Source organism: Falco peregrinus, chromosome 12, assembly GCF_023634155.1.
Source record: "Falco peregrinus isolate bFalPer1 chromosome 12, bFalPer1.pri, whole genome shotgun sequence".
Classification (NCBI taxonomy): Eukaryota; Metazoa; Chordata; class Aves; order Falconiformes; family Falconidae; genus Falco; species Falco peregrinus.
Genome location: NC_073732.1, coordinates 15,928,417 through 15,946,894, shown reverse-complemented (window position 1 = coordinate 15,946,894; position 18,478 = coordinate 15,928,417). Strand labels below are relative to the sequence as shown.

General features: G+C 45.8%; 1 protein-coding gene across 1 annotated transcript in view; it reads right to left on the bottom strand.

The window, feature by feature from the left end:
- Positions 1 to 2,950: 2,950 nt before the first annotated feature.
- The window catches only part of MB21D2 (Mab-21 domain containing 2), a 62,707-nt gene continuing 47,179 nt past the window's right edge, over positions 2,951 to 18,478 (bottom strand). Inside the window, exon 2 of the mRNA XM_005237736.4 lies at positions 2,951 to 6,639. Within this exon, the coding sequence (XP_005237793.2) occupies positions 5,375 to 6,639 (1,265 nt within the window). The 3' untranslated portion in view covers positions 2,951 to 5,374. The remainder of the gene's footprint in view (positions 6,640 to 18,478) is intronic.

The following is an 18,478-nucleotide window of genomic DNA, read 5'->3' as shown; positions in this document are numbered from 1 at the left end:
AGGAGGGATGGAGGGCTATTTTATCACTATTCCAAAAGCATTCAGAGGAAATAAATTGGGATCCATTTGACAGACAGTTCTCAAAAGCCAAAATGTGCTAAATATAATGCTGAATTTCTCTAAACACAAAACATGTCAGCAAGAGTCCCTTGGCCAGCAACTTTTTAATATTTGTGCTTTTTTTGCCCCCCTCCCCTTGTTTAGCCTTTTCCCCATGATGGTTATTTGCCTTTCTGGAGAGCTTAATCAGGAGCTATTAGAGACAGTCACTCTCTAAGCTGTAAACGTTAAAAGTCCATTAGCTCACCCCAAGCGAGGCTGGCAGGAGGGAGATGATGTACTTGCTGAAGTTGAACAAGCTGTTTGCATGCTGAATATTTCTAATCACTGAGCAATGCCAGGAGAATCTGAACATTATTGCACTCAGCTGCCCAGTGACCTTTCGAAAACACTCACTCTAATAAAAAAAATGAAGTGGCAAACGTATCCAGCACTGAACCTGCAAAAAGGGACAGATGAACGTTTGTAAGCAATTCTAGGCACCAACTACACCCACCTTTACAATAAAATAACTCTAGAAATATTCATTAGCAAGGCCTACCTTGCCTGCTCCCTCTGCCACATTCACTTGCGTTATGCATGGTTGCCTGTAAAATGCATGGGTTAATAAAACATGACAGACAACTGCTTGCTTTTGGTCTGATCACAATCAGCTTGATCCAGCAAAGTGCACACACTTTGTTTTAAGCACATTTTCAAGTCCCAACGGTCTTTAATGTGATTTGAGCCCTGTCCTGTGACATTCTGGCCCCAGCTAGCACCTCCTGGAGGCTTTTGGTCTGATCACCCAGCTGCCATTCATCACTATACAGCAAGCAGAATGGCGAGACACCTAGGTAAACCTTTACAGAAACATTTTCAGAGGTTGCAGCTGAGTAGAACCAGGTTTAAGCACAAGTCACAGCCTTTGGAGAGTACAGCAATGCAACCTTGAGGAATCTCTGGCCTTCTAAGGCTTTTAAGAAGTCATTTCTCCCTGTATTCCCCAAAAAATTAAGCAATTGATTGGAGACTTCTAGCTACTCGTGGATGCCTGGCACCAGGACAGCATCTTGAGTGATGCCAGCCACACTCTGCTTGTTTTAGAGCACAGTGCCTACAGACAGAGTTTGGGGATTATCTCATATGGCCCACAACACCGGCCAACAGAAATTGAGCTGAGGGCACATCTCACGTCAAGAGTAACTGCTGTCTTTCAGTGCCTGTTTCAGTCACTGACCTGTCAATTGTAGCAGACATAAGCCTGTCTCCTAGCATAGTATACCTTCCATGAGAAGACCAAAAAATGGAAGGGCAGAGAGCTTGGATGTCCCTGTGAAGTTCAGAACAACCATAGATCAAAATTAGAGTTATTTCTCACAGTGACAGAAGGACAACGGAAAAGACAGACCATTAAAAAACAGCTCTTTGGTCAGTGGATGGTTTAAGCAAAATACCAGCAGGACTTTATCTCCTGCAAAGAGTGACTCTGATGCTCAGTTATAGTTTTCTGGTTAGAGCACCAACATTTCTCCAGGCTAGGGTATTCAAAAACATGGAGAAACTGATTTATCACAGCCAGCCAGAAGCGTCTGAGGCTTCACATAAGATGCTTGAAGGAGCAGAGACTGCAGGCTTTCACAGAGCGCTTGGGCTGTTGTTCCCTTCTGCTGTAGTTTGAGTACTCCCTCCAACGCAGCACAGAGTAACGCCCCACTGGCTGGTGGCTTTGTCAGCTCTGTAGCAGCTCAGGCATCCCCCTGAAGTGACAGGTTCTTCAGGGTCTCCCAGAAGAGGTGACAACTGGAACCAGTCAAATCAGTTGCTCCTCCCCTTGTGCTACTGGCCAGAAGCCCTATTGAAAGAGTAAAGGCAAAAGCTTGTCCCAAGAGCAGGACCAGAGCCAGGATGCCCAAGGAGGCTCACACTGAGACACGGAAGTGGAGCCTCTGAGGGGCACTTTTCTTCCTCCCCACCTCTCTGATGCCTCAAGGCCAGACCCTCCTGGTGGGGACTCCCCTCCCTTTTAACAGTGTAGGAGGCAGTAACATGCTCCTAGGATGTTACATAAAGGAGACCTCCTACATTCTTACACGTGCAGCCAGCCCCTCACTAATTGTCTCAGTCCCTTTGCAACATCACTCACCAACAGGGAGAAGCCAGCAGGAAGGCAGCTAATGGGCAAAAGGAAAATAAAATAAAATAAAATAAAAATTTAAAAATCTTAGCTCCACAGCAGCGGGTGCAGAACTGCAGCTTCCATTGAGACATGGGCTTACAGCGCTGCCTTGTCCTCTTGATATCAGTAGGGAAGATGACTACATTGCTAGTTTAAAGCAAATCCCCTCTTACTCCAGTGTTAGTCAGATTGGCCAAGCCTCTAACCCCGTGGGGTTGGGTGCTCTATCTAAAGTCTTGTGTGAAGACTTTAAAGAACTCCCCAATAGGAAAGGAACTGCAATCCTCTTGAAACTTGCAGGTTTCAAGTGTATAAACCCACTCACTACTTTGAAATCTCACACAGAGATCTATGCATTTTGCAAGTCTGTCCCAGTATATACTCAAAGGCAAGAGGGGACAATGGGAGAAGAAGAAAATAGAACCTTCAGTGTTCTCCAATATACAAAGCACACATCACCTCTCTGGCTGGCAACCTGCTTTATTAAGTTAAGCCATAGTATGTGATAAGGAGCAAATACTAGCCTAAGATTCAAAATCTACTGGAGATTAAGATTCTGCCTCCTTGAAAGACAGATGGTCCAGGCAGAGGATATAATGTTCTCTCAGACCTACCTGGGAAATTGCTTTCCAGTCCAGTAAAAAGCCAAGCCACCTCTCCCCCACAAAAATACCCCAAACCACCAACCAACACACCCACAGTTTCCTGAAAATGCAGGAAGAACAAGATGGATACTTTTCAAAATGTTTTTTAATTAAAACCAAAAAAAGGAGCACACACCACAGCTTGACATGGGCTAGCCAAACTGCTGGTCATTGGGATGCTGAACTGGCATGAGGAAGGCTGTGTTTCTGCATAACTCAGGAGCACCGGCATGGACACTGAGACTCCCAGGAAAGTACTCTGCCTGCCAGGCTACTGCTGCTTTATGCTGAGCAGATCTCTCTCATGTGGTGATGAGAAACTTCATCCTGCAGCCCAAATTCTTTTTCCAACAGGCAGAAGTCCTGGAGACTGGGGAAAAGACCATTTCAATGAATCTGCATTTTCCAAGCACTTCTGGAAAGGTTTCCCCGTTGGTTCTCCTGCCTCCCGCGGCAGGTTACACGAGTTTAAATGGAGACTCATCTTTGGCAATAGCCACACTGGTAGGACCCAGTTCTGCTTCTGCTGAAGTCAATATATGTCCTTCCCCGGACTGTAACCGCAGCTGCACCAGGGCTCATGATCACTAGCCAATTGTGCTTTAAAGTTAAATCCTCATCCACTCCGTCTAGTCAGCAACTTCTGAGAGCTTCTTCAGGCTCACGGAAGTGTGTACCAGTAAATACAGGTAAACATGAACATCTTGGCTACAGCAGTGTGGTGAAGTTTTCAAATATGCCCAAGAGATGGAGGAGCCAAAGTTTCATTTTAAGACATGACTTGGGCACCAGATTAGGTATCAAAACCTCTCTGTCATCTAATAAAGCAGTTTCCAAAGCTGCTGGTGTGTTGCTCCACCAGCCTGTGGGTTTTCTTTTACCAGAAAGGCTGGGCTAAAAAAAGTGACACATCTTTCATACACAATTTTTATCTGTTAGAATTTGCTAGATATGCACCTCATTTGTCTGTCAAATATTTAAAAAATACTTCAACCTGCTCTAATAATCACATTTTAACACATGCATCAAGTTTGGATCGGAACAGCTTCTCTGGGATAATCAGTAAGCCCAAATTGCTGATTTAAGGCCTAAATATCAGTCACTGGCCAGCCAGCCACAAAAAGTCACTATCCTTGAACTCTTGGAATTATTTTTGGCTCAGACTAACCCTTGTTACCATACATCTTATCCTACACACAAAAGGAAAGCGTATGTGTTTTTCAAGGCTACTGTTGCACCACAAGTTTACATACAAACACAACTTTTGCAAACATGAGACCAAAGTAAGATCTCATATGTCCCAGGGTAAGTCAGAAAGTCCACAGGAGTCAAGGGAATGGTAACTGCCATAGAGGATCAGGCCTAATACATGCATTACAGAAGCAAGGTAGCTCCTTGGCTCGAGGTCTGGCTGATTCACTTTGCACATACCACTGCTTTAGCATTACATCCTTATCTAATGGTAAACCTGTTTCAACAACATGCAATACATATTAATGCAATATGCACTGCAACACACAATACGCATCCAAAGAAATATGCCAATGCAAAAATCTGACTTCTCACACATAACAGGGCTAATAAGGAAGAGCCTTTTACAAAAGACAATCAAGAAATCACCCGAAACCATGAGACCTGAGGGGCCTCAAGCGATCTGCAATACTGAGACCTAATAACAGATGCTAATTCATGAAAGAAACACAAACAGTGGGACTGAGGTAATGGCAGAGATTTCATTAGTGCAATTAACATTTATAATGGTATGTTCTTTAATAGAATTTAAATAAGGCTTTGAATAATTACACACACTAAAACTAACATTCCATAACCTTATTCCGCATGGAAAAGCAGCAGAAACAACCCTCTGGACTGCACAAGGTCCAATTATGAACAATTACATTCAAAAAGTAGATCAAAACAGAAACAACTCTTTCCCCCAAAAGATGCATCATCATCTTTAAAGTCAACTTTCTCCCCTAGTGTGAGAAGTGTGAAGAACAGATGAACTGGGCTTCAGCCCAGTAGATTTGGCCTCATCAAATTACCGGTACTGCTTTCCAACCCAGAGTCTCTCCTCATTTCTTTAGGGTGGTGGAAGCTCATGGAAAAAGAAGAGAATTTCTGAAGCAATGGAAGGTGAGCTGTCCCTTCCCCAGGCCCGACAATGTACATAAATTATGGAAGCTTGAAAAAAATCTACATTACAGTGTGGCATGTGTGTTATCGGTGCATGTTCTCCTTTAGAAACTACTCACAGACAATGGGGCTGGGTGGGCAAAAAAAATCAAAGCAGCATATGAAATAGTAATATACTGTTTCAAAATCTGCACTGTCCTGCAGAACCAGGAATTATAATTTATTCAGATTGTTCTCAACAGATCCAATCTACGCTGGATATGTAAAAAACAAGAGACTAAGTCATCAAGGAAAACCAAACAAAAAAACCTGCACACTGAAAGAGTTTTTAAAAATGAAACAAAAGAAAAAAATCCCAAGAAACACTGCTGAAAGCTCAGAAAAATTTATCATCAATTCTGAAGTGGGGCCTTGTGACATCATCTGGGTTAATGAAGACGGAGATGGACTTCCCAGGGTTCTCAGTCACTAGCTGTTGCAACTTTTTGGCTAATCGGTCATCAGGCTGGTTGGTGTCCCCTCCATCTGACTGCGGGGAGGGGATGCTGGTGGTGCTGCCCCGCCGCTGGAGCTCGAGTGTTAGCCGGTTGGCTGCTTTGACATGTTCAATGGCAGTTCGAAGGTGTTCGGCAGGGTCTGAGCGGACTGAGGACAGCTTCCGCGCGTGCAGCATGACGGTTTCTTCGGAGAGGTGCTCCAGCATATTGCACTGGGGGATGAAATAGTTTGGGCACATCTTGTTGACCAAGCAGTGCTGGAGATCATCAATGAGACCCAAGAGAAAATGGGCTGCGTAATCCTCCTGGGCCAAGTAGTTGGCTGGTAGCCTGTCACAAGCCCACAGCATCATGCTCCGCAAGTGATATGGACTAATGGCTTTGGGGCGGGACAGCAACTTGATAATGATAGCTTTGCAGGCCTGATAGGCTTGCATGAGGCTGCTGGAGATGCACTTTTTCAGCTGCACTTCACTTCTGGCAAATGACAGCCTCCATTCATTGTCCTTCTTCCCCTTGTAGGAACATGCAGGCACTAAGTAAAACCCACTTATTACTTCCTCCTCTGTGATCTTCCCATCCCAGAAGTGGTTCTCCATCAGCCAGCTCTGGGCCACAGCTGGCCAACCTTTGAAGGACACCACAGGGACAATGTCATACAGCATGCGGCTGCTGCCCACTCCCAAAATGATGGATATGATAGTCCCATTCTTTTCTACCTTCTCCACCTTTGGCATCCCTCGCTGGGGCTTTTTCTGGATCTCGGAGAGGACAATGCTAATGGAGTCATAGAACCAGTCTGCGACTTTTGTTGGAGAGAAGAAATAATTGGTAGCTCCATTGATATGGTCCACGATTGTGCAGCAGTCCTTCCATTTGCTGATAGTTCCTTCGTCAAACAGACGCAGGCTCAGCCAGGAGTGGCACAAAGCTGAGTGGCGCATGTCCAGCGTGACTGGTTGGTTGCGGTCATGCAGCTTCAGCGCGGGCACAAGCAGGGTGAAGTCCATGTCATAGTCTGTGCCTCGTGCATAAACATTCAGCTCATCAAGATCAATGTCCACCACACCTTCCCGCACACCGCCTGAAAGCAGCAGGTACTCGTTGGCTACAGGCAGCTTCTGGTCAAGCTTCTGAACCATGCCTGCAAAAGCGAGAAAGAGAAGTCCTTTCAAGAGAAGGCAAACAGATCTGGGATACAGGATTTAACCCCACCCCATACCCAGCAGGAATAAAAGCGGCCAGAGTTATCCATCACAGTTTGTGTGACACAGCACAGATGTACGTCAGACCCAGCACCCAGCCAACCTTTAGTCCCACCTGACTCAGGGCAGGGCCTTCCCTGCATTCCTGGGAATGGGTGAAGTCCATCCTAAACATCATACTGGGGACAATGGAAAAAAGCAGAAGCCTCTGGTAAAACACAGCAAAGCTACTTTCAGGACTAACTTTAACTTCTTAAACACCTTCTAAACCAGTTTTTCACCATATTGTTGCTTATTTCCATGGTATCCAAATGCTTCAAAAAGAAATGAGATTATTATTTGAATCACCGCTCTTATTTTCTCTCTGGTGTAAGAAAAAAGCTGGGCCACCATCAGGGGGTTGATTTGTGTGTAACTGAATGAACAGCTACAAATGATAGTTCAAGCAGGCCCGATTTTACTATTTGCTTTAGATTTACTGATGAACAAAGGCAATACGTCCTTCTCTTACGGTGGAACGCAGACAGGTTAAACTATCATATCCCTGCTCATTGCAGGAGGATTGGACTAGATGACCTTTAAAGGTCCCTTCCAACCCAAACTGTTCTATGATTATTTGACTCTATCAGGCAGTAACAGAAGCCAGCTCTGAAATTGGTTCCTCAAGCTGTAATGACGGTATCATGCCACAAAATACCTGATCAGCTCCCCAGAGCACACACATAGAATCATAGAAATACAGAATCATTTAGGTTGGAAAAGACCTTTAAGATCATCAAGTCCAACCATAAACCTAACACTGCCAAGTCCACCACTAAAGCATGACATGCAGACAGATTTCTATTTTCAACACCGAAACCAGACACTTCCCCTCACCTGCACTACCCACACCAGTTGTGCAAAGCCAGTTTTTCACTGCATTCTATAAATACCACCATACTCTGTTCACAGAACACGAACAGCAGACTGAGAAGAGACTCCATGCAGTAGCTGAGGTATTAGCACCTCATTCAATGTTCAAATTAGGATTAAAATTGAGGTCTGCACTTCGACTGCTCTATAGTTTGCTTCTGCTATCTGCGCTGTTTCATTCCTGGTGCTAATCCTGTGGTCAAACACTCTTGATTCCTTCCCAGCCCCAGTTCAGAAAACACACTTAGGCCACAAAGGAACTAAAGCCAGTGACTTTGAAGGGAGACACTGATTCTCTTATAAGCACTGCAAAAGGGATATACTGTTATTTCTTACAAGCACAAACGTACTATTTTTTGTTGGCATGCTTTCGAAAAGCACTATAGTTCACTCTGGTTTGCTTATATCAAGAGTGGTCAAATTAAGACCTTCCATGACAATGAAGCCAGATTTAAGAGAGACATCAGTGGGAATAACTAGCCAGAGGCATGACGAGGTGAGGCAGAAAGCTGCCTATCACTCTGTCAGCCCAGGAAGCACAGACAGACACATTAGGAGTGGTTTTTTACTGAAACATTAATACAAATGATCAGCACTAGAGTCTGAGCACCCATCCTGGCAAAGCCCCAGGTACTGCTGAGCCTTTCCTGAGTTAATGCATCCCTGGGGAATACTGCCTGAGCTGAGTGGGTCTCCCTGGCAGAGTGCAGCAGAAGTACCCCAAGGTGCCGAGTGCTGCACTAGGCTGAGTGGCGTTGCAGTGCTTTTGAGGAGACTCACCTGTCCTTTCCTGCATGCTAGGACAGGGACAAGGAAATGCTCTCTGCATACACACAGGTAGGCCATGACTAGAGCAAAATCTAAACCTATGCTGATTCTGATTCCTTGGGAGAGCCAAGGAGACTGTAGGAAGAGGCCTGTATGTGAAAGGGAATGCACCATGGGGCAATATTCAGGGTAACTGTGCAATCCCCCATGTGAAATTCCTTGTTAAATTCACTTTACCTGTTTCATTGCTTCCAAGAGCACTGGACCCAGTCCATTTTGCTGCACTGAGCTGGGATGATTTTCCTGCCAGGCAGGGCAATGACATAACCCCTTCCATTTCATGCAGCTCTAGAGGCTGCAAGAGAAGGAAACTGCTCCAGAGGAGTGCTAAGAAACTTGTCCTGCTAAGTCTGAGCTAATCACATTCTGTAATCTTGCCACATGCATAATCAAGAAAAGCTTCTGTCGACCCCAAAAACATTTTCTGAGGTGTAGGTACGCAGTGAGCTACATTTCCCTGATCCATGGAGTGGCAAAGCCTTGCACAGGCTTCTCTATCCCTGAGGCCAAGTAAGTGGCAGTCACTGCCCCACTGCACCCAGAAGAAGATTTCTAATGGGTACCTAAATTGACAGGACTTTTGGAGACACTATTGGCACACTGCTTCTAAATCCTCTCCTTGAACCAGTGCAAGCAGCCTCGGTGTTTTACACCCCAGTTGCTGAGTCCAAGACCCATGAAGTAGAGTTTGGGTCAATCACATCATAGGGACAGGGCGCAGTTGCTTTTCTGAGCATACAAGTCAGTACTGACACTTACTGTGGGGCAGCACAGCTATTCAGGGTATGTAAAGCCCTGATGGCCCATCCTGCTTCTACATTGACCCAAAATTTTCCACTTAGGACTGTGATCTGCAGCATCTGCCATGCAGATCTGCAGACGTTCTTGAGAGAGGCAGACAGAATGTAACTATCCTACAGAAGAAACTGTTCTAATCTACAGAGTTCAATAAAGGATGTATTTTTTTAAAGTATTTTTAAACTTGAAGGATGAAAAATGTCCTGTGAAGTTGTGCAGTGTGCTCTTCGCACCAAAACTTCTATCCTATGGTACAGCCAGAGCTTTTGACTGGAAAAGAAAACACGATTTTTCTAAAAGGTAGAGATTCTCCACCACAGAATTGAAAAATAATCAGGCAATGGCTACAGGAAATGATCCAATAGATCATCATTGTCTCTCTACCTGGCTGGCTGAAGAGTTTAAATCCAAACCCTTGAGCTCTGCCTGGCAAAGAATTTCCCCTTAAAGGCCCGGACCAGCAACACCGGCAGATCTGCCACAGAGCTAGAGAAGGTATTTTTGCTAACAGATGAGAGCAGCATTGCTGATCCAATTTAAGCTGTGGAGCAGGGCGTTGAGATGAGGTCCCCTTGAGGAAAATATATTTAGAATAGGCATAGAGTGTTCTATAAATAGTTGAGATGGCCAAATTCAGCATTCACTAAGGCTTTAGGGGTTTGCAATGTGTTCCAACTGCCCCCCTTATTTATAAAACTATTTGAAATGTGAAGGGATTTCAATGAATCCCATTAGCCAACATCGTATGGCATACACTACTCTGGCACAAAGCTTTCATCCCAAGTTTCAACAGCCCAAATGCAATCTGAGAGAAGAAGCAGGCACTCCAGCTCAGCAAACATGTAAGTGCAAACCCAAAGAGAATCAAGTCTGGTACTTGAGCCAAGTACTTAAGATAATAGCACCAGTGGGCCATTTGAGTTCTCTTCTTTCCATCTCAGTACCAGGACCACCTGGGAGGAGGAGGGAATAGGGGTTACGAATAACCTTATGACATTTGTAGAAGCCCTGTGGAGCTGTCAGTAAAGACCAAACCCAGAACCTGTAGCGTCAAACACAAAAAAATGTATTTTAGCTGAAGGACCAGCTCTCATAGCATCAAAGAAGGTTCACTGATCTTTAACAAGTCTCTTGCTGGTACCAGGCAAAACACATAATTTGCAGGCGTCCCTTGTGTGACACATTGTTTTGAAAAGTTTGCTTGGCAAGCTGGTATTTTGCTAAGTAAAGAGACTGATGTTCAGTTACCACTTTTGCTTAAAGCACTTTAAAGGAGTTCTGTTTTCCTAGCTGTGTAAGCAGTAAGGCCTTCCAAAGCTATACAATCTGGCATTGCAACAGGTAAGTGTGCACAAGCATGAGAAAAGCAAGGAATGTTAGAATTAGGAGCAGCACCTCTAGGCCAAGCTTGCTGGTTAGTTCAGAGTAACACAGGTGAGCAAATGAGTTCTACAGAGAGAACTTCATTGCATTGTTGTTCATTCAGTGACAGGAAAATAGGATTTATTTCTACTCCAAGCACTGTGATACAAGGAGAATAAAGACAGAGAAAAGAGATTTTACTTTTACGTAACACCTACATTTAGGATACATTCCTGAATGAAGTGGGATGCTGATGCACATGACGCAGAGATTGTTCTTCCCATTTAAAAAAAAGCAATGCAGAGATGCTCTTCATCCATTACAGAATTTCAGATGAACTGATTTCATGACCACTGCAGTGCATGCTGGGATCTGCTCCTATTTCATGACCAGCTTTGTGTAAATAAGGAGGAACACACAGACTTGTCTTTGAAAAAACTGACCACAACAAAAAAATCACACAAACCCTTATTTCTAACACAGGCATTTCCTAATTTTTGCTTCCTTCTTGAAGCCTTCCTTCCTGATCCCTTAGATACGCAACCATTGCCATCAAAAGGAAATGTAAGCAAAGACGGTCACTGCATTAAGAGACTTTTTGCTGCACGGGAACTAGAGAGAGGTCAAAAGAGCAGAGAGGTGCTCAGAAAGGCTCCATGAAAGAGGATTTGCAGAACCGTGCATGCAGCAGAAGCATATCATGGGAGTGCTTCTGGGAGCCCAGCCAGATCTAGGCACTAGCTCTGCACTGCTCCTCTTCTCCAACTTAGACCCCAGCATCTGCAGTAGCTTTACCAATGTTCCACATCAGCCTGCTGGGGAGGAGACAGTCCACACAGTGCGCTGCCTTGACTTCTTTCCTTGACCCCTGTATCACTCACTCCTCCTGCACAGCCTGCAAGGCTCCCTGTAAGCTGCTGGGACCATGAGTTACTGTAACATCCTTGTCTTTGCAGGCTTCCCATGTCAGGAAGGGTTTGCAAGTTGGCTCAGAAAGCTCATGTGGTCCCTCACAGACCATCTGCAACTTCTTAAGATCACAAATGTATTCTTTACATCACCAGCACTGGAGGTAAGCAAGAGGGTACTAAACCATGAAGATACTGTGGCCAGGCTGCCAAAGACCTTTAGGGGCATGATGATCCCCAGACATGTGTAAATGATGCACACAAGCTTATCCACAGCGTAGACAGCCAGGAGCTTGCCCCCTCTCTCCAGAAGAAAAAGACCCCAGGTTAATGACAAGGGACTGGCTCCAGCCCACAGGCAGCCGTGCAGTGCAACTCGGCAAGTAAAGGTGATGTTTGCTGCTCCTCATTACCGAGCTTCTCTGCTCACCTCTTGATTTTGCCATCTAATCTGATTTGAGAAGAAGCACAAGTCTGTGTAACATCAGCTGTTAAAAATAGCTGCAGCACAGAATAAAAACGCCTGGTACCTGCCCTTCAGCCCCACACCGGAGTTCAGAAGACGCCAGAGTACTCTCCAGCCCTGCTCAAAGACCCAAAGCACTGTAGGTTCAGCCTAGGGACAGAGCACCCTCTGTGAAGGATCAGAAGAACTGGGACACTGATTCTTTACACACTTCAACACGTGCACATAGGCAGAAGGGAGGGAAAGAGCTCGACAAAACTAGAAGTGTCCTTCTCCCAGCTCCTCTCTCCCTCATGTACCAGGAGAAAGCCTGCAGAATTAAAATTGAGATTTTGTCTAGAGAAACCCAACACCCAAGCCGGATTTCTCATTGGTATCTTCTTCCCTTTATTCCTTCTTACTTTGCAGGTAACTTAATCTCCACATAACAAGAGGCCTGGATGCTCATTTCCTTGATCAATAGCAATGGTGTGGTGTTCTGGCACTGATCATCAGCCGACCTTGCATTCAAACCCTGCCCTCTCCAAACCATTAGCTTGTGCTCTAGCAGAAGTCTCCTGTTATTCGCAGCCACTCTTGCACAGACTTGACTATTGTCTTCAGCAACATTTTTTAGTAATCATATTGAATGAAAGTGAGCATCATGCTGCTGCTTTTGCACCCCTAGCACCTGGGAAGAAACATAGATACATACCCCTCATAAGAGAAATCAGAAAGTCCCCACTGACATCAATAGGGCTGTATGTTTGAACTACCCATCATCTGAGACTCATCTGAGGCCCAGGGACAAGTGAATTCCCACACAGAGAAGCTCTCTGGAGGGGTTCAGTTCCATGAAGGAATCACACCTCTGAGGAGATCAGAACTGCTGGGAATTGCTTTTGATTCAACAGATGTGATTTGCCCTCATTTTTTCAGCACTTCCAGCAAGAAGCAGCACAGAGCCCCTTTAGGGAAGCTTGCCCTGTGGCACTGCATGCCCCAGCTCCAGGCCTGTTTTCTGGGATATGCAGAAATGCATCACTGGGAAACTAACCACTTTGTGGGAGTGCAGAGCCTGAGCCCAGGATCTCAGACAAGCTGAGCCCACGTGGGTTTAGAAGGAGCTGACACAGCTGCTGTCGAAGGCAGGGGTCATGCCCATTCATTTCACCAGGGTGGCCAAAACCCACTATGCTAGGTGTATGCCCCCCCATGCCCCCTGGCAGCCTAGGGAGAAGACATGTAGAAGGGATCTTCCTTATATAGGTGATCTCTTCTATAGGGAAGGCTAGGGATCACCCATATGCACCACTGCCTCTCTCCTTTCTGCTGCTTAATCCTTCCGCAGGACCCAGCATAGTCAGAGCTCTTGATTTTTCCTTCCAGGTCTACACAGTTTGAATGCATAACCTTGGCCATGCCTTTTTTTTTTTTTTCCTTCTGCATAAAATCATTATGCTCCTGTAAGCCCCAAAAGCTAAGGAAGTTTGACCTCCTGGATGCTCAGAAAAGTGCTTGGAATTGCTCAGATGGCACTAACCACACACCAGACGTTATTAGCAGAGAACTCACAATAAATCTTAGGATCCTCCACTTTGGCTGGGCAATTCTTACCCTTGACTGCTATAAGAAACACATGAAACCCCAGGCTAGTTAAAAACCAAAAAGCTTTTCTCATTTTTCGTAAAGACACTAGACAGGCACTCTGCGGTTCCTTGACAATTCTGCAGCAAATAGCAGATCCTGCAGAATAGGAATGTTGTTCAAAGGAAAGATCCCCCTGCAGAGGTCTCCCAGCTATGCCTCAGTGACGTGTGTTGAATTTCAGGGGCTTCTTTAAGACAGGATGGGAGGCCGGCTCTGATGCAGCTGGGTTGCACTGATTCTTCTGTTACCCTTGGTAATTGTAAATCTATTTATGAGCAGTACAAGTTTTTGTTATGCAGAAGAACTGAAAGAGTCAGCTCTTTAGGAGAGTCTTGAGTTACAAAGCACATTTTGAGAGGACTTGGAGGAAGCAGGTGGGGGTGGGAGCAGAGTGGGGAGACTGAACCCTCTGACACCAGTTTAGTCAAATACGGGAGGCAACCGAAGGAAGACGCTCTTTGCAGGCTGATACACCAGTGTCCTACTGCTTCTGCTCCTTTTAGAAATCTTGTGACACGGTGACAGAACACACTGCAGGGAGTCAGCACCCCCTTGTAAAAGAAATCAGCTTCTTCCTCCAAAGTCCTCTTCAAAAACAATCTTAAAAGTAGTGTCCCAGTTTTTTTCCAGTTCTCATGTGCCCCAATAGAAGCCACCCAGCCAGCTGAAATCCTGTATGCCATTGAAGAGGGGCATTTCATGCTGCAAGGGGTAAAAAGCAAAAAAACCCCAACCAGAATGAAAATGGAAAAGGCCCAGACTCAAAAGGGTGTGCCTGTACATCGAAGGGTGTGCTGTCACAAACACCCAAACCCACCACGGCACCAAAACCAGCAGCGGTGTTATTGTAGTGACCTGCTTGGATAAAGTACTCGGGTCTCAGAGACCAGCACAGCAGGGCTAGACTGCTTCAAGAGATGGAGCCAGCACTTCCACAGGGAGCTCCTGCATCACTGTGCATCTCTGCTTTGGATAGCGAAGAGTTTAAGAGCCACCCTCCAAACTGATGTTGAGTTGGGTTTCCAGCCTGCCTGTTTGCTTATCCAACGGGCTTAGTCCAGAGTCATATTAGCCCAACTAAGAAGAGTATCTGAAAGCTGAAAGCCTACAAAGAATATGAAGTGGAAGTGAAAGAGGTGCTTTAGAGTCTGAATAATATGGGTGATGAGGTCTGAGAGCAGCTGCCAAGCAGAACAGAGGAAGAGGCTACAGAAAGGATACTTACAAGAACAGCTTGCTGTTACACCCTGCTTAACACTGTCCATACGGTGTCCGTATTTTTGAGTGTGTTTAACACATAAGATTCCCTTTAGAAATGGCACAAGATGCCATTTACCCTAGAATTGCAATCCCAAAGATAAAATCTGCCAGGGGACAGATTGCTTTATCAGTTCCACCCTCTGGGACTGAGAGTACACATTTGGCAAGGGCTACACAAGGTCTAGATGGGCCATTTCTGCTCACACCCCTACGGAACACTGCTAAGTACCGAGCAAGATGTTAGACGGAGGAGACTCACCACGATTCCTCTCCTGGATCTGTTTACAAGGTAACAACAGTGGGTACAAACCAGGTTGAGCTTCTTGAGTGCAAATGAGCAGCTCCTCGCAGAAGAATCTGCTCTGCCCTTGTTTTCCTAGTCACTTCACTGTTACTGTGCTCTTTACAAAAGCCTAACAACCTCGGTGTGGTACATAACGTGTTCATCTACCCTAGCACCCTGTCTCAGACTGCTGCTGCTGACTGCTTGCAGGGGAAGAGTGTAAGAGCAAGTACAGCTTAATAACTTTCTCCAATCTTCAAGCAGTCTCTGGCTTTGGGATTTCCCAAACCAGAGGCAGTATTTGCACCTTTGCCTTTAACAGCACCAATGGACTTATCTGCTGGGAATGTCTCTCACTGCTTTCTAAATCATTTATATTCTTTGTATAGTCAGTGCCTTGCAGCACTGTGTTGCACAAAGTACGTGTTGTGTCAAAAAGGATTTCCTTTTGCTGGCTTGCTAGAAAATGAAGAAACTCACCTAACCACGGCACCTTCCACAGATCATTCAAGATTTTATATGGCTTATTCAGTCATCTTCCATGTTGAAAAGGACAATTTAAACTTCATATACCCAATTGTCCTTCTCAGCGCTCGCGTGGGCCCTAGTATTGCTACACTCTATGTGAAATAAGGTGATCAACACTGCATGTCACATGGAAAGGTGACCTCTGTATGGATGTCTTCACAGTCCTCTGGGAAATACCTCTGCAGCCCTGCTTGCTAAATTAGCCCCACTCCACTGCTGGTTTGCTCAATGTAATGGCCTTCTCCCTAGAATTTAATATCACCTTCAGGATATTCCCCCCAAAGAACACAACACCAATCCCACCACTTTACAAAGGGTGTTGATGTCACGGAAAAGAACTGTGGAAGTAGGACAGGGGAAGGTTTTGGAGGCTGCACAGGAAAAAAAAGTCCCCAGCCTCCCTCAAGCTCTCATCCCAATCTGACTAGTCAGCACCAGGTGCCTCTTGCAGAAGACACATGGCAGCCCTCCAGCGATGAGCAAAGCCGTTCCCTTCCAGACCTGGGAACACATTCTCCTCTCGCTCCAAGTCAGCCAGAGGGGCACGTGCACCTATCGGGCAGAACTTGACTCCAAGGTTGCAAAAGCACTTTGGGCTCCTCTGGGATGGTTTTCTGTTCTCTATTACTATCTGGTGTCTGTTTGCCTGCACCGAAATGGCTAAGTTGCTACACCGCTTTATGCTCTGGTGCTGGCCAGAGGGCTATGCCCAGAGGAATGCCACCACACCCTCACATTCTGTAAATAACACAAGAGCCTCAATCATAAAGGCACTTTGAGCTGTTCTGCTGAGCCTCCTGCTTACGGTTACCCAACACACTGGAAATTCTTCTCTTTAGCTGCTTAACTACCAGGTTGTTTTCTGTTCCCGTAGGACAGTTGTTTTCTACAAAGGTAAGTCACAGCCAGAGCAAATCACAGCACTCTTCTTTATGAACTGGGCTTGAATCAACACTGCCTATCCTCAGTGCCTGTTCATTCTGTAATAACAGCTCTACTTCGCTGCAGAGCAGCGGGAGATTTGTCCTTGACTCAAAAATTCTTCACTATATCGTGCAGCAAAGCTAAAACTTACATGTGGAGTATACATGGCAACAAACACCTATCCAAGGGCTGATGGATAGCCACAGCTGAATTCAATCTAATGTTCTTGATTTTCCCTTAAAATCTGTAAAACTTGGCTCCCAGGGTCAATGACATAATCAGAATGGCATCCCCTTCAATCACTTTCATTCTCTTCATCTACCAATGACTGTATCTAAGTAGCTTTACACCATGGGACCGGTCAGAAAAAGGGGGAATGAAGGATGGCTCCAGGAAACCAGCCAAGCCCCAAGAGAGTGCTGGACACAGAGAAAATGATTCTGTGAGTGCAGAAAGACAGCAAGTGTCTTCAGAAGCCTTTCTGAGGCATCTGGTGGGGAAGACAACGTGAGGCAAATCCTCTCTCCAGCCCCCATAATTCATTGGACTCCATACAGCTCTGGCCCCTTTGACGGATTCTATGCCCAAGCCAGATAGGCCAAATACCGCTGAGACACCCAGTGACAGAACCAGACTACCACTTTACTCTGGCTTTGCAGATGAGCATGGATTGGACTAGCAAAATGAGGCAAGGAATGCAGATTCTTGGTCAGAAAGCACTGAAATCAAAAGGGCTTAAAGAATACAATACATCTGAGATCAAGAAGCTAAGAGCAAGCTTTCCTGCAATACTAACCACCTTCCCATCCACTAGCAAAAACATTGCCAAAGCCACACAGAGCCAGGTCAAGTCACCTTATATGAAATACATTTGTTACGGCCCCATGTACAGCATCAGCTGTATGAAAAGTGCTGATTGGATTTGACATTCATGCAGAATTCCTCTTCGTCCACATTGTCAGGGGCAGAAGTTACAGACCAGACTTTCTGCTAGCAGAAAACAGAGCAGCTCCACTGAAGTGAATGGGAACACTGGGCAGACATCTCAAGAGCATTCCTCCACCCTGCCCACACGAGACAGAAGAAAACCTAAGCCCTCCAAACCTGCCTGTCCATGTCCCACTGCTCCTACCATCCTGCCCCAGCTTCATCTTGCAGACATCATATTGACGCTGCACAAAAGCCAGCGGAAGCTTCCAACAGGGACTGTAGTCCCTAAATTCTCAGATTTTATAGTCATTTACATGCAGCTGAGCACTGTCATCTGCTAAAGCGCATGGCAGGAAGCACTGTGCGGATTTGCTCTCCATCGAGCACCAAGCCCATGGCCCCAGCAGCTGTCAAGGATCTCTTATCCCTGCAGCACAGGCAGCAGCCAGGAAGCACAGAAACTGGAACGATGTCAGTAAAAGAGAAAGGGAAAGTCAACCACTGCTACCGCAGAGTAGAACCTGGGCCACCTTGTGTGAAGGCACAGAGTATAATGCCAGCACCACCCTGCAGGGCTTCCGAAGGTAAAAGGCACTATTGTCTTAAGAAAGCAACAGTAAGAAGCTGTACAGCCAGGTGGCCCTGCACGATCCAGGTACTGCAGCTGCCCTCCTTCCCATGTAAGGTGTGAATTGCCTGGTGGTAAGGAGGACCTGGTGGAGCTCGGGGGCAGGCGCTGGCAGTGCTCACATGTAGCTGATTCCCTGTAAGCAACTGTAGTGAGATGAGGGCTGTATTTTTGGAGCAGTTCTCTCTTACCAGGAACAGGGCTGAAAAGCTAGTAACAGTTCAGGCATGAAGCACTCACGGCCCTTTGCACAGGACTCTCATCCCATTTTGCCTGCTCTGCTCACTCAGAAGTTCCAGGAGACCAGCCCCACATCTGTGCA